General features: G+C 37.7%; 1 protein-coding gene across 4 annotated transcripts in view; it reads left to right on the forward strand.

The window, feature by feature from the left end:
* Positions 1-17,038, forward strand: part of myh14 (myosin, heavy chain 14, non-muscle) — a 145,342-nt gene that overhangs the window by 91,609 nt on the left and 36,695 nt on the right. For all 4 annotated transcript variants that reach the window (XM_061915238.1, XM_061915237.1, XM_061915239.1 and 1 more), the window contains exons 22-27: positions 947-1,078; positions 6,679-6,885; positions 6,963-7,100; positions 10,901-11,024; positions 16,524-16,695; positions 16,783-16,995. In XM_061915238.1, the coding sequence (XP_061771222.1) occupies positions 947-1,078; positions 6,679-6,885; positions 6,963-7,100; positions 10,901-11,024; positions 16,524-16,695; positions 16,783-16,995 (986 nt within the window). The remainder of the gene's footprint in view (positions 1-946; positions 1,079-6,678; positions 6,886-6,962; positions 7,101-10,900; positions 11,025-16,523; positions 16,696-16,782; positions 16,996-17,038) is intronic.

The following is a 17,038-nucleotide window of genomic DNA, read 5'->3' on the forward strand; positions in this document are numbered from 1 at the left end:
CTTCACTAAGGTACTACACGGCGCTACCTCGGGGGTCTCAAAGGACTCTTCACTAAGGTACTACACGGCGCTACCTCGGGGGTCTCAAAGGATTGACCAGGAACCAATCGTTAAAATGCTCATGCTAACGACGCTAGCTTGGTTCCATGACAATATGTATGGAAACACTCCTATAGACACCACACATGGGACACTTTAGTAAGTCAGAATAGTTGTAGTTATATTGTAAATTATATTGTAAATTATATAATATTATCTTGTATATTTAGTTATATTGAAAACTATATTTTATTGTATATTTTGTTATATTGTAAATTGTATTTTGTATTATAGGTATATTGTAAATTATATTATATTGTATATTTTGTTATATTGTAAATTATATTATATTGTATATTTTGTTATATTGTAAATTATATTATATTTTACATTTAGTTATATTGTAAATTATATTATATTTAGTTATATTGTAAATTATATTATATTGTATTGTATATTTAGTTCAATTGGAAAACTCACAAAATTGCGAGGAGTGATGGATGAAGAATTCATATGAGTAGAAACGTTATGGATGGTTCTACTTTTGGTTCAAGGCATTAAAACAGGAAGTATATTTCAAACCTGCATACAGTGAGCAAACACATCCTAAAGTGTCTCTTCTTAATATTTATATTTCACACAGTACTATAATATTTGTTTATTAGAGATAGTACCATAATATTTGTTTATTACACACAGTACTATAATATTTGTTTATTGCACACAGTACTGTAATATAGCCGGTACACACTAGTGTAGTATTTCCGGCACACAGTACTCAATATTTCTGGTACACAGTAGTGTAGTAGTTGTGTGTGTATATATATATATATATATATATATATATATATATATACAGAGAGAGAGAGTAGAGTGTAGTGATGGTGGGGGTGTGGTCTCTCGGCAGGTGAAGCCACTCCTGCAGGTGACTCGTCAGGATGAGGAGATCCAGGTGAGAGAGTCTGAGCTCCTGAAGGCCAAGGACAAACTGACCCGGGTGGAGCAGGACTTCATCGACCTGGACAAGAAACACGTGCAGGTCAGCTCCTCACCTTCCTCCTCCTCCTCAACTACCTCCTCCTCCTCACATTCTTGCTCCTCCTCACCTTCTTGCTCCTCCTCCTCACCTTCTACCTCCTCCTCCTCACCTTCCTCCTCCTCCTCACCTTCTTGCTCCTCACCTTCTTGCTCCTCCTCACCTTCTTGCTCCTCCTCACCTTCTTGCTCCTCCTCACCTTCTTGCTCCTCCTCACCTTCTTGCTCCTCCTCACCTTCTTGCTCCTCCTCACCTTCTTGCTCCTCCTCCTCACCTTCTACCTCCTCCTCCTCACCTTCTTGCTCATCACCTTCTTGCTCCTCACCTTCTTCCTCCTCACCTTCTTGCTCCTCCTCCTCCTGACCTTCCTCCTCCTCCTCACCTTCTTGCTCCTCACCTTCTTGCTCCTCACCTTCTTCCTCCTCACCTTCTTGCTCCTCCTCCTCCTGACCTTCCTCCTCCTCCTCACCTTCTTGCTCCTCACCTTCTTGCTCCTCACCTTCTTGCTCCTCCTCCTCACCTTCCTCCTCCTCCTCCTTGCTCCTCCTCCTCACCTTCCTCCTCCTCCTCCTCACCTTCTTCCTCCTCCTCACCTTCTTGCTCCTCATGGACACCTCACCTTCTTCCTCCTCACCTTATTGCTTCTCCTCCTCACCTTCCTTCTCCTCACCTTCCTCCTCCTCACCTTCCTCCTCACCTTCTTGCTCCTCCTCACCTTCTTGCTCCTCATGGACACCTCACCTTCTTCCTCCTCACCTTCCTCGTCCTCCTCACTTTGCTCCTCATGGACTCCTCACCTTTCTCCTCCTCGCCTTTTTGCTCCTCACCTTCTTCTTCCTCACTTTCCTCCTCTTCCTCACCTTCCTCCTCACCTTCTTGCTCCTCATGGACACCTCACCTTCTTCCTCCTCCTCACCATCCTCCTCCTCACCTTCCTCCTCCTCCTCACCTTCTTGCTGCTCATGGACACCTCCTCATCTTTTTCATCTTCACCTTCCTCCTCCTCAGGGTCTGGCTCCTCATGGACACCTCACCTTCTTCCTCCTCACCTTCCTCCTCCTCATGGACACCTCCTCTTCCTCCTCCTCACCTTCTTGCTCCTCATGGACACACTTCCACTTCCTCCTCCTCATGGACTCCTCCTCCTCCTCACCTTCCTCCTCATGGACAGCTCCTCTTCCTCCTCCTTACCTTTCTCCTCACTTTCTTGCTCCTCATGGACACCTCCACTTCCTCCTCCTCATGGACACCTCCTCTTCCTCCTCCTCACCTTCCTCCTCCTCATGGACACCTCCTCCTCACCTTCCAGCTCACAGCTGGCAAACTCACGGGCCACATTTGGTCTGCCACATCATTTTATTGTGGCCCGCCACGTCATTTTACGTGGTCATCAGTCACTTCATTTTATTGTGGTCGGCCATCACATTTATTGTGGCCCGCCATGTTGTTCTACGTGGTCATCAGCCATATTTTATTGTGGCCCGCTAGTTCATTTTTATTCTGGTCAGTCATATAATTTTAAAGTGTCCCGCCACATCATTTTAAAGTGTCCCGCCACATTATTCTAATGTCGTCCAACACATCTGTAATGTGGCCCGCCACATCCTTCTATCTGGTCCGCCATATCTATTACGTGGCCAGCCACATCATTTTACGTGGTCATCAGTCAATAATTTTATTGTGGCTCACCATGTCCTTTTACGTGGTCATCACCCATATTTTTTTTGTGGCCTGCCACGTCATTTTTATTGTGGTCAGCCATATTATTGTGTCCTGCCACATCATTTTAAAGTGGCCTGCCACATTATTCTATTGTCGTCCAACACATCGTTAATGTGGCCCGCCACGTCCTTCTATCTGGTCCACCATATCATTTACCTGGCCAGCCACATCATTTTACGTGGTCATCAGTCACTTCATTTTATTGTGGCCCGCCATGTCCTTTTACGTGGTCATCAGCCATATTTTATTGTGGCCTGCCAGGTCATTTTGTAGTGGACCGCCACATTATTCTAATGTTTTCCAACACATCGTTAAAGTGGCCCGCCACGTCCTTCTATCTCGTCCGCCATATCATTTACGTGGCCAGCCACATGTTTATAAGTGGCCAGCCACATCATTTTACGTGGTCATCAGTCACTTAATTTTATAGTTGCCCGCCATGTCCTTTTACGTGGTCATCATCCATTTTTATTTTGGCCCGCCACATCATTTTAAAGTGACCTGCCACATTATTTTAATGTCATCCTACATATCGTTAATGTGGCCCGCCACATCTTTCTATCTGGTCCACCATATCATTTACGTGGCCAGCCACATGTTTAGAAGTGGCGAGCCACATCATTTTATGTGGTCATCAGTCACTTAATTTTATTGTGGTCGGCCATAACATTTATTGTGGCCCGCCATATCATTTTACCTGGTCATCACCCATATTTTATAGTGGCCTGCCACATCATTTTTATAGTGCTCAGCCATGTTTTTGTGGCCCACTACTTAATTTTATCGTGGTCAGCCATATCATTTAATCCTGGCCCGCCACTTCGTTTAATTGTGGTCAGCCATGACATTTTATCCTTGCCTGCCACATTATTCTAATGTCGCCCAACACATCGTTAATGAGGCCCGCCACATCCTTCTATCTGATCCGCCATATCATTTATGCGGCCAGCCACTTGTTTATATGTGGCCAGCCACATAATTTTACGTGGTCATCAGTCACTTCATTTTATTGTGGTCGGGCATAACATGTCCTTTTACGTGGTCATCAGCCATATTTTATCGTGGCCTGCCACATAATTTTTATAGTGCTCAGCCATGTTTTTGTGGCCCACCACTTCATTTTATCGTGGTCAGCCATGTCATTTTATTTTGGCCCGCCAATTCGTTTAATTGTGGTCAGCCATGACATTTTATCGTGGCCCGCCACATTATTCTAATGTCGTCCAACAGATCGTTAAAGTGGCCCGCCACATCTTTTTATCCGGTCCGCCATATCATTTACATGGCCAGCCACATGTTTATAATTGGCCAGCCACCTCATTTTATGTGGTCATCAGTCACTTAATTTTATCGTGGTCGGCCATAACATTTATGGTGGCCTGCCATATCCTTTTACGTGGTCATCAGCCATATTTTATTGTGGCCTACCACTTAAACCACTTCATTTAATTGTGGTCAGCCATATAATTTTATTGTGGCCCGCTACATTATTCTAATGTCGTCCAACACATCGTTAATCTGGCCTGCCACACTCCTTCTATCTGGTCCGCCATATAATTTAAATGGCCAGCCACTTCATTTTGTATAGTCCGCCATATAATTTATGTGGTCAGCCATTTCTTTTTACCTTGGCCTACTACGATATTTTAATGTGCCTCGCCATGGGTGGCCTGCTACTTAATTTTCATTGTGGTCAGACATATTTTAGTGGTCCACCACTTCATTTTAAAGTGACCCACCTCATTATTCTAATGTCATCCAACACATCGTTAATGTGGCCTGCCACATGTTTATAAATGGCCAGCCACATCATTTTGTTTAGTCCAACATATAATTTAAGTGGTCAGCGACTTCTTTTTACCTTGGCCTACCACGTCATTTTATGTGGCCACCGGATCATTTAATGTAACTTTTTACATCGTTTAAATGTGGCCTGCCGCATGATTTTTAATTTGGCCACATAATTCTAACGTTGTCTGCAACATCATTTTAAGTGGTTTGCTAAATGTTTTATTGTGGCCCAACACATCCTTTTAAAATGACTGTCATGATTTAAAGTGGTTTGCTAAATGTTTTATTGTGGCCCAACACATCCTTTTAAAGTGACTGTCATGATTTAAAGTGGTTTGCTAAATGTTTTATTGTGGCCCAACACATCCTTTTAAAGTGACTGTCATGATTTTAAGTGGTTTTCTAAATGTTTTATCGTGGCCCAACACATCGTTTTAAAGTGACTGTCATGATTTAAATTGGTTTGCTAAATGTTTTATTGTGACCCAACACATCCTTTTAAAGTGACTGTCATGATTTAAAGTGGTTTGCAAAATGTTTTATCGTGGCCCAACACATCCTCTTAAAGTGACTGTCATGATTTAATGTGGTTTGCTAAATGTTTTATCGTGGCCCAACACATCGTTTTAAAGTGACTGACATGATTTAAAGTGGTTTGCTAAATGTTTTATCGTGGCCCAACACATCCTTTTAAAGTGACTGTCATGATTTAAAGTGGTTTGCAAAATGTTTTATCGTGGCCCAACACATCCTCTTAAAGTGACTGTCATGATTTAATGTGGTTTGCTAAATGTTTTATCGTGGCCCAACACATCGTTTTAAAGTGACTGACATGATTTAAAATGGTTTGCTAAATGTTTTATCGTGGCCCAACACATCGTTTTAAAGTGACTGACATGATTTAAAGTGGTTTGCTAAATGTTTTATTGTGGCCCAACACATCGTTTTAAAGTGACTGACATGATTTAAAGTGGTTTGCTAAATGTTTTATCGTGGCCCAACACATCCTTTTAAAGTGACTGTCATGATTTAAAGTGGTTTGCTAAATGTTTTATTGTGGCCCAACACATCCTTTTAAAGTGACTGTCATGATTTAAAGTGGTTTGCTAAATGTTTTATCGTGGCCCAACACATCCTTTTAAAGTGACTGTCATGATTTAAAGTGGTTTGCAAAATGTGTTATCGTGGCCCAACACATCGTTTTAAAGTGACTGACATGATTTAAAGTGGTTTGCTAAATGTTTTATCGTGGCCCAACACATCCTTTTAAAGTGACTGTCATGATTTAAAGTGGTTTGCTAAATGTTTTATTGTGACCCAACACATCCTTTTAAAGTGACTGTCATGATTTAAAGTGGTTTGCAAAATGTTTTATCGTGGCCCAACACATCCTCTTAAAGTGACTGTCATGATTTAATGTGGTTTGCTAAATGTTTTATCGTGGCCCAACACATCCTTTTAAAGTGACTGTCATGATTTAAAGTGGTTTGCTAAATGTTTTATTGTGGCCCAACACATCCTTTTAAAGTGACTGTCATGATTTAAAGTGGTTTGCTAAATGTTTTATCGTGGCCCAACACATCCTTTTAAAGTGACTGTCATGATTTTAAGTGGTTTGCTAAATGTTTTATCGTGGCCCAACACATCGTTTTAAAGTGACTGTCATGATTTAAAGTGGTTTGCTAAATGTTTTATTGTGACCCAACACATCCTTTTAAAGTGACTGTCATGATTTAAAGTGGTTTGCTAAATGTTTTATCGTGGCCCAACACATCCTCTTAAAGTGACTGTCATGATTTAAAGTGGTTTGCTAAATGTTTTATCGTGGCCCAACACATCCTTTTAGAGTGACTGTCATGATTTAAAGTGGTTTGCTAAATGTTTTATCGTGGCCCAACACATCCTTTTAGAGTGACTGTCATGATTTAAAGTGGTCCGCCGGAACATTTTATTGTGTTTTTATTGTGGCATGCCACATCATTTTATTTGGCCCACCAGGTTATTGTATAACGTGACAGACCACATGGTCGACGTTTATACTGACATATGTTATTTGGAAGCGGCCCTCAGTAAAAACGCTCCTGTTCCAGCTGATGGAGGAGAAGGCGGTGCTGGCCGACCAGCTGCAGGCGGAGGCGGAGCTGTTTGCCGAGGCGGAGGAGATGAGGTCCAGGCTGGCCAGCCGCAAACAGGAGCTGGAGGACGTGCTGACGGAGATGGAGAGTCGGCTGGAGGAGGAGGAGGAGCGAGGAACGCAGCTGAGTAACGAGAAGAAGAAGATGCAGCAGAACATTCTGGTCTGGCACCACGTGACCCGCGGGAGGCGCACCAGCCATGTGGTCTTACACCCTCACCCCTCCCTCCCTCCTTCCAGGACCTGGAGGAGCAGCTGGAAGAGGAGGAGAGTGCCAGGCAGCGCCTCCTGCTGGAGAAAGTCTCCCTGGAGACCAAAGTCAAGAGTCTAGAGAACGACCTCCTGACCACGGTGGAGCAGAGGGATCGCCTCAGCAAGGTGGGTGTCCTTTAAAAGTACACTTACACCAGGGGTGTCCAAACTTTTTCCTCTGAGGGCCGCACGCTGAAAAATCAAACCAATATTTTTTTTTTTAATTGTTGGGGCTCCCTCAAGTTAGGTCTTAAGGACCCAGAAGGGTTTCAGTCTTAAACAAGGTTTATTTTTTTCATAAAACCCTTGAATCGCTAATTCTACCTCCATTATTTTTTTTAACTTCTTACGAGCTTTTTTTTAAAACCCGATTTTTTGAGGCAAAGTACAAAATATACAATATTTTTCCCCAAAAAGATTTTCAAAGTGAAATATTTCATGTGAGTTAATTGGATCCCTAAATAGGTCAATAATTCATAGCAAAATTGATTTGAAATCATTATTTTTATTTATTTTTTTAGCGGACAGTTATTAAATTTTGCTAAAATCCTTGAGGATCCAAAAGCGCCCCACTCAAAAAAAGGTCATGCTTTTTTTTCCATTTTATTTTTTATTTTTCATTCAACATTATATCAGCTTCAGATAATATATATTGTAATTGGTTTAGTATATTTATAATAACAATCAATAGGATAATTAGTATGTAAATTTTTTTTTACAAATTTTGACATTTTTCATGTTTTTATGTTTGTTGTATTCATGTCCTTTTTGTCCTTAAATCAATCAATAATTTATAGCAACATTGTTTTTTTTTTCATTATTATTATTTTTTATTATTATTTAAAAAAGGTTGTTATTAGAGTCAACAATGCAACTTTTTCTCCTTGCATTTCACCAATTTGCTCTTTTATTGCACTTTTTAATGTTTAAAAAAATATACATATATATAATTTAGTATTTTTAGAATGATGTGCTGCAGGCCAGTAAAACATTAGCTGCGGGCCGCAAATGGCCCCCGGGCCACACTTTGGACACCCCTGACATACACCATTATTAGTGCCCTGGGGTAGCATTTCCATCTACGCTACTCCCTTCCAGACTATATAGACTATAGGTTTATAACCCACTACGTTTTTGAAGTACAAATACATATTTCCATATATTAGCCACACCGGACTATAAGATGCAGTTATATACGCTGTGAAATGAGTTATTTACTCAGAAGTGTTTATTTACATACCTTAATTGTTTCCAAATGAAGCGGTGTAGTATCTGTTAGTCTAAAAAATAACATGTTTTCCCCCCATTTGGTGGAAGGTTGCGGTATTTTCCAGACTACAAAGCACACCGGTGTATAAGCCACACCCACTAAATTTTACAAGAAAAAACATTTGTTTCCATATATTAGCCACACCGGACTATAAGACGCAGTTATATACGTTGTGAAATGAGTTATTTACACATGAATGTTTATTTACATACCTTAATTGTTTCCAAATGAAGCAATGTAGTATCTGTTAGTCTACAATATAGCATACCCCCCCCCAATTTGGTGAAAGATTACCATATTTTCCAGACTACAAAGCACACCGGTGTATAAGCCACACCCACTAAATTTTTTACAAGTAAATATTTTTTTGCCATATATTAGTCGCAGTTATATACGTTGTGAAATGAGTTATTTACACATGAATGTTTATTTACATACCTTAATTGTTTCCAAATGAAGCAGTGTAGTATCTGTTAGTCTACGATATAACATGTTTCCTCCCTATTTGGTGAAAGAGATTACCGTATTTTCCAGACACTGGTATTAAAAACCGTACCCACCAAATTTTATAAGAAAAACATTTATTTCCATATATTAGCCGACTATAAGTCACAGTTGTATAAGTTATAAAATTAGTTATTCACGCAGATATGTTTATTTACATACCTTAATTGTTTACAAATGAAGCAGTGTAGTATCTGTTAGTCTACAAAATAACATGTTTTTCCCCCCCCATTTGGTGGAATATTACAGTATGTTCCAGACTACAAAGCATACAGGTGTGTAAACCACACCCACTAAATTTTACAAGAAAAACCTTTTTTTCCATATATTAGCCACAGTTATATACTGTGTGAAATTAGTTATTCACAGAGAAATGTTTATTTACATACCTTAATTGTTTCCAAATGAAGCAATGTAGTATCTTTTAGTCTACAAAATAACATGGGGTTTTTTTTCCCATTTGGTGGAAGTTTAGCGTACTTTCCAGACTACAAAGCGCATTGGTGTACAAGCCCACACCCACAAAATTTTACAAGAAAAACATTTTTTTCCATATATTAGCCGCAGTTATATACGTTGTGAAATGAGTTATTTACACAGAAATGTTTATTTCATACCTTAATTGTTTCCAAATAAAGCAGTGTAGTATCTGTTAGTCTACATAATAACATGTTATTCCCCCATTTGGTGGAGGATTACCGTATTTTCCAGACTACAAAGCACACTGGTATTAAAAACAGTACCCACCAAATTTTACAAGAAAAACATTTCTTTCCATATATTAGCATAAGACGCAGTTATATGTTGTGAAATTATTTACATAGAAATGTTTATTCACATACTTTGTTTCCAAATGAAGCAGTGTAGTATCTGTTAGTCTACAAAATAACATGTTTCCCCAACATTTGGTGGAAGATTACTGTATGTTCCAGACTACAAAGCACACCAGTGTATATAAACCACACCCACTAAATTTTACAAAAATATTTTTTCCATATCTTATTAGCCAGCGCTATATACGTTGTGAAGTGAGTTATTTACACAGAAATGTTTATTTCATACATTTATTGTTTCCAAATAAAGCAGTGTAGTATTTGTTAGTCTACATAATAACATGTTATTCCCCCATTTGGTGGAAGATTACCGTATTTTCCAGACTACAAAGCACACTGGTGTTAAAAACAGTACCCACCAAATTTTACAAGAAAATAATTTATTTCCATATATTAGCATAAGACGCAGTTATATATATGCTGTGAAATTAATTATTTACATAGAAATGTTTATTCACATACTTTGTTTCCAAATGAAGCAGTGTTGTATCTGTTAGTCTACAAAATAACATGTTTTTTCCCCCATTTGGTGGAAGATTACTGTATGTTCCAAACTACAAAGCACACTGGTGTATATAAGCCACACCCACAAAATTTTACAAGAAGAACAGTTGTTTCCATATATTATTAGCCACAGGCATATACGTTGTGAAGTGAGTTATTTACACAGAAATTTTTATTTCATACCTTAATTGTTTCCAAATGACGCAATGTAGTATCTTTTAGTCTACAAAATAACATGTTTTTTTCCCCCCATTTGGTGGAATTAACCGTACCTTCCAGACTACACCCAATAAAATTTACAAGAAAAACAGTTACTTCCATATATTACCCACAGTTATATACGTTGTGAAATGAGGTATTTACACATAAATGTTTATTTCATACCTTAATTGTTTTCAAATGAAGCAGTGTAGTATCTGTTAGTCAACAAAATAACATGTTATTCCCCCCCATTTGGTGGAAGATTACCAGACTACAAAGCACACCGGTGTATAAAACCGCACCTACCAAATATATATATATATATATATATAATTATTATTAATTTCTATATATATTTTTATTTGTATACTTTTTTTAAATAATTATTTATTTTTAAAAATCGATATTAATGAATAAAAAGTTTTAGGACAGCTCCACCAAACCAAAAGGAGCTTTTCTAACCTGTTTAGAAAAGGCTTCGATACAATCATGATAGCAATTAATACTTTGCATCGAGAATTGATTCTGAATCGTACAGCGATAACAATAGGTGTCGGCCCCGAAAAAAAACGTATCGCCTGCAGAGACGTTTTTCCCTCTCGCCCTCCGAGCAGGAGAAGAAGCAGCTGGAGGAGCGTCTGAGCGAGGTGACGGACCACCTGACCGAGGAGGAGGAGAAGAGCAAGAGTCTGAACAAGCTGAAGAACAAACAGGAGGCCGTCATCGCCGACCTGGAAGGTAAAAGAGAAAGTGAAAGTACCTGATTTGCAAACCTTTTTTGTCAACTTATATTCAATTGAATAGACTGCAAAGACAAGATATTTCATGTTCACACTGAGAAACTTTGCTATGTGTTGCAAATAATCATGAACTTAGAATGTAATGACAGCAACACATGTCAAAAAAGACATTTTTGCCAGTGTGTTACATGGCCTTTCCTTTTAACAACACTCAGTAAAGGTTTGGGAACTGAGGAGACACATTTTTGAAGTGGAATTCTTTCCCATTCTTGCTTGATATTTTAGCCTTCATATTGCACCACACATTTTTTATGTGTGGACTACAGGCAGGCCAGTCTAGTACCCACACTGTTTTACTATGCAGCCACGCTGTTGTAACACCTGGCTTGGCTGAAATAAGCAGGGCCACTAATACACCCCCATACCATCACAAATGCTGCATTTTACTCTTTTACCCTAGAAAAATTCGGATTTTTTTTTTCCTCTTCAGTCCAGTTTCCAAAAACAATTTTAAATGTGGACTTGTCAGACCACAGAACACTTTTCCGTTTCCGGGTGTTGTTGATAAATGGCTGTGGCTTTGCATAGTAGAGTTTTTAATTGCACTTACAGATGTAGCGACCAACTGTAGTTACTGACACTAGTTTTCTGAAGTGTTCCTGAGTCCATGTGGTGATATCCTTTACACACTGTTGTGGCTTTTTGATGCAGCACCACCTGAGGGATCCAAGGTGCGTAATATCATGGCTTACGTGCAGTGATTTCTCCACATTCTCTCAACCTTTTGATGATATTACACAGCATAGATTGTGAAACCCCTAAATTCCTTGCAATAGCTGCTTGAGAAATGTTGTTCTTAAACAAATTCTGCATTTTACTCTTTCACCCAAGAAAAATCTGGATAGTTTTTTTCCTCCTCAGTCCAGTTTCCAAAAATAATTTGAAATGTGGACTTGTCAGACCATAGAACACTTTTCCGTTTCCGGGTGTTGTTGATAAATGGCTTTGACTTTGCATAGTAGAGTTTTGACTTGCACTTACAGATGTAGCGACCAACTGTAGTTACTGACACTAGTTTTCTGAAGTGTTCCTGAGCCCATGTGGTGATATCCTTTACACACTGTTGTGGCTTTTTGATGCAGCACCACCTGAGGGATCCAAGGTGCGTAATATCATGGCTTACGTGCAGTGATTTCTCCACATTCTCTCAACCTTTTGATGATATTACGGAGCGTAGATGGTGAAATCCCTAAATTCCTTGCAATAGCTGCTTGAGAAATGTTGTTCTTAAAAAAATGCTGCATTTTACTCTTTCACCCAAGAAAAATACGGATAGTTAATCCCTAAATTCCTTGCAATAGCTGCTTGAGAAATGTTGTTCTTAAACCAATGCTGCATTTTACTCTTTCACCCAAGAAAAATCCGGATGTTTTTTTTCCTCTGCAGTCCAGTTTCCCAAAACAATTTGAAATGTGGACTTATCAGACCACAGAACACTTTTCCGTTTCCGGGTGTTGTTGATAAATGGCTGTGGCTTTGCATAGTAGAGTTTTTACTTGCACTTACAGATGTAACGACCAACTATAGTTACTGACACTGGTTTTCTGAAGTGTTTCTGAGCCCATGTGGTGATATCCTTTGCACATTGATGTGGCTTTTTGATGCAGCACCACCTGAGGGATCCAAGGTGCGTAATATCATGGCTTACGTGTAGTGATTTCTCCACATTCTCTCAACCTTTTGATGATATTACGTAGCGTAGATGGTGAAATCCTTAAATTCCTTGCAATAGCTGCTTGAGAAATGTTGTTCTTAAACAAATGCTGCATTTTACTCTTTCACCCAAGAAAAATCTGGATAGTTTTTTTTCCCTCTTCAGTCCAGTTTCCAAAAACAATTTGAAATGTGGACTTGTCAGACCACAGAACACTTTTCCGTTTCCGGGTGTTGTTGATAAATGGCTGTGGCTTTGCATAGTAGAGTTTTTACTTGCACTTACAGATGTAGCGACCAACTGTAGTTACTGACACTGGTTTTCTGAAGTGTTCTTGAGCCCATGTGGTGATATCCTTTACACACTGATGTGGCTTTTTGATGCAGCACCACCTGAGGGATCCAAGGTGCGTAATATCATGGCTTACGTGCAGTGATTTCTCCACATTCTCTCAACCTTTTGATGATATTACGGAGCGTAGATGGTGAAATCCTTAAATTCCTTGCAATAGCTGCTTGAGAAATGTTGTTCTTAAACAAATGCTGCATTTTACTCTTTCACCCAAGAAAAATCTGGATAGTTTTTTTTCCCTCTTCAGTCCAGTTTCCAAAAACAATTTGAAATGTGGACTTGTCAGACCACAGAACACTTTTCCGTTTCCGGGTGTTGTTGATAAATGGCTGTGGCTTTGCATAGTAGAGTTTTTACTTGCACTTACAGATGTAGCGACCAACTGTAGTTACTGACACTGGTTTTCTGAAGTGTTCTTGAGCCCATGTGGTGATATCCTTTACACACTGATGTGGCTTTTTGATGCAGCACCACCTGAGGGATCCAAGGTGCGTAATATCATGGCTTACGTGCAGTGATTTCTCCACATTCTCTCAACCTTTTGATGATATTACGGAGCGTAGATGGTGAAATCCTTAAATTCCTTGCAATAGCTGCTTGAGAAATGTTGTTCTTAAACAATTTGCTGAGGCATGTCTTGACAAAGTGGTGACCCTCGCCCCGTCCTTGTTTGTGAATGAGTGAGCATTTCATGGAAGCTGCTTTTATAGCCAATTATGGCACTCACCTGTTCCCGGTTAGCCTGGTCACCTGTGGGATGTTCCAAATAAGTCTTTGATGAGCATCCCTCAACTTTCTCACTCTTTTTTGCCACTTTTGCCAGCTTTTTTGAAACATGTTGCAGACATTAAATTCCAAATGAGCTAATATTTGCAAGAAATAAAAGTTTGTCAGTGTGAACATGAAACATCTTGTCTTTGCAGTCTATTCAATTGAATATAAAATGTTTCTACACAATTCTTGTAAATTATTTTTTTCTCAAAATATTGCATTTTTCTAAAAAAAAAAAAAAAATTAAATTCTTCAGAAATATATTTGACTTTCGTCTTCTAAAATGGTGGTATTTGTTTCTTGTAAAATTATAGCTTTCCGTCCTAAAAATATTATGCCATAATTCTTGAACAATGACAACTTTTTTCTCACATAATTTTTTTATTTAAAAGACATTTTTGGTCATAATATATTTGACTTAAATCTTGTAAAATGACACACTTTTCAAATATTTTCTTAAAATATTTCTACACAATTCTTGTAAATTACTTTTTTCTCAAAATATTGCGTCTTTTGCACAAAAAAAAAAAATACATACATTTTTTCACTTTAATATTCTAGAATGGTTGAATTGTTTCTTGTAAAATTTTAATTTTTTGTAAATAAAAATAATCTAATATAATTCGTTGTTCAAAGACGAATAATCTCACAACATTTTTAACATTAGAAGACCTTTTTGGTCGTAACATATGGGACTTGAACCTTGTCAAATGGCATGATTAATTAATAAAAACGAATATTACATATATATGTGTATGTATGTATACATATATAAATATATATATGTATATATATATATATATACATACACATATATATATGGAATATTCTTTTATATATATAAAATATATATATTTATATATATATATATGTGTGTATATATATATATATATATATATATATATATATATATATATATATATATATATATATATATATATATATATAGTTTCTTCACAAAAATGTCAATCAAATGAAAATGTAGTCATAATTTTTGTGCTGGAAAACAATTTGTCTTTAGCTAATGGTCAAAAGCAAAACATAATCTAAACGCATGTTTTTATCACAAATATTATTCTTATCAAGACTTAGGTGAGGCTGATTACAAAAGTTATACTAATCAAATATACTGCAAAAAATGATGAAAATTTAAAAAAAATTATTAAAACTAAAAAATGACAAAAATGATGAAAACTAAAAAAACACAAACAATTATGTAAACTAAATTCACACAGTGCTAAATTAAATAAAACCTCAACTAATAAATGATAAATATGTATTTATGAATATGTATATACATATATATAAATATGTACATATATACATATTTATAAATATGCATATATATGTTTTTTCAGAAACAATTCAATTAAATAAAAATGTTGTCATTTTTTTCTTAAAAATTTATGAAAACTAAAAAAAAATGAAAATGATAAGCAAAAAATTATTTAAAAAATACTAAAAACTGATGAAAACTAAAAAATTATGAAAATGATAAAGTAAAAAACAAAAAAATGCTAACTAAAAAATTATGAAAACGACAAAATTTTGAAAATGTAAACTAAAAAACTCAAAAAAATTATAACAAAAAAAATTATGAAAACTAAATGTACACAGTGCTAAATAAAATAAAATAACTAATTAATAATAAATAATTATGTGTTTGAATGTTTATATTTACATATATATAAATATGTGTACATGTTTCTTTAGAAAAAATTAAATTAAAATGTAGTCATTTTTTTCTGCAAAAAATGATGAAAACTAAAAAATTGATGAAAATGATGAACTAAAAAACAAAAAATGATAACTAAAAAACAAAACATTTTTATGAAAACTAAAAAATTATAAATGGTAAACTAAAAAACTAGAAAATTATGAAAACTAAAAAATTATGAAAATGATAAACAAAAAAAACTAAAATATTAACAAAAAAAAAAATTATGAAAACAAACATTTTGAAAATATAAACTACAAAAATTATAACTAAAAAAACTACAAAATAATGAAAACTAAATGTACACAGTGCTAAATTAAATAAAACTTCAACTAATTTATAATAATTATATATATACTAATTTATAATAATTATATATATATATGTGTGTGTGTGTGTGTGTGTGTGTGTGTGTATATATATATGTATATATATATATATATATATATATATATATATACACACACACACTAATATATATGTATATATATATACACACACATATATATATATATATATATTTATATATAATGGTCAAAAGAAAAACATAATATGAACGCATATTTTTATCCCAAATATTATTCTTATCAAGGCTTAGGTCAGGCTGATTACAAAAATTAATATTAATCAAATATACTGCAAAGAAATGATGAAAAGTAAATTTCCACACAGCTAAATGAAATAATTGTGAAAGCGACGTGTGGTTACAGAACAGAGCCTGGGAATGGGGAAAATCTGCAGGAAATGACCTTTTTCAATGTTTAAAAAGTAGTCAAAGATGCTGACTCGGCAAAAGTCGGCGTTTGCACATTTTCACTTTGGCCCTTGGATGCGAAACGCTTGGGCCAGCCCTGAGCGAGAGGCTCTCAGTGCTGCTGGAGTGACGTCAAAGAGCGAGGGGTGGGCCGGGATTGACGGCGTGTGCCTCCTCCGCCCCCGTGCAGACCGGCTGAAGCGCGAGGAGCAGAGCCGCCTGGAGCAGGACAAGTGGAAGCGGAAGATGGAGGCGGAGGCGTTGGAGGCGCAGGAGCAGCTGTCAGACTTGGGCATGATGTCGGGCGAGCTGAGGGGCAGCCTGACCCACAAGGACAAGGAGATCAGCACCCTGCAGAGCCGGTGAGGCACACACACACACACACACACACATGTCGGCCCGCCAGCAGAGCCCGGTCTAGACCGTGTCCTGGCGCTTTGTGGCGGCAGGCTGGAGGAGGAGGGCACGTGCCGGGCGGAGGCCCAGCGGGCGCTGCGGGAGGCCATGTCCCAGGTGTCGGAGCTGAAGGAGGAGGTGGAGAACGAGCGCGGCATGCGGGAGCGGGCCGAGAAACTGCGGCGGGACCTGGGGGAGGAGCTGGAGGCGCTGAGGACGGAGCTGGAGGACACGCTGGACACCACGGCGGCCCAGCAGGAGCTCAGGTGCGTAAGCGGGGCGCCGGTGAGCCAGTTTACATCTCGTCAG

Source organism: Nerophis ophidion, linkage group LG11, assembly GCF_033978795.1.
Source record: "Nerophis ophidion isolate RoL-2023_Sa linkage group LG11, RoL_Noph_v1.0, whole genome shotgun sequence".
In the NCBI taxonomy this organism is placed as follows: Eukaryota; Metazoa; Chordata; class Actinopteri; order Syngnathiformes; family Syngnathidae; genus Nerophis; species Nerophis ophidion.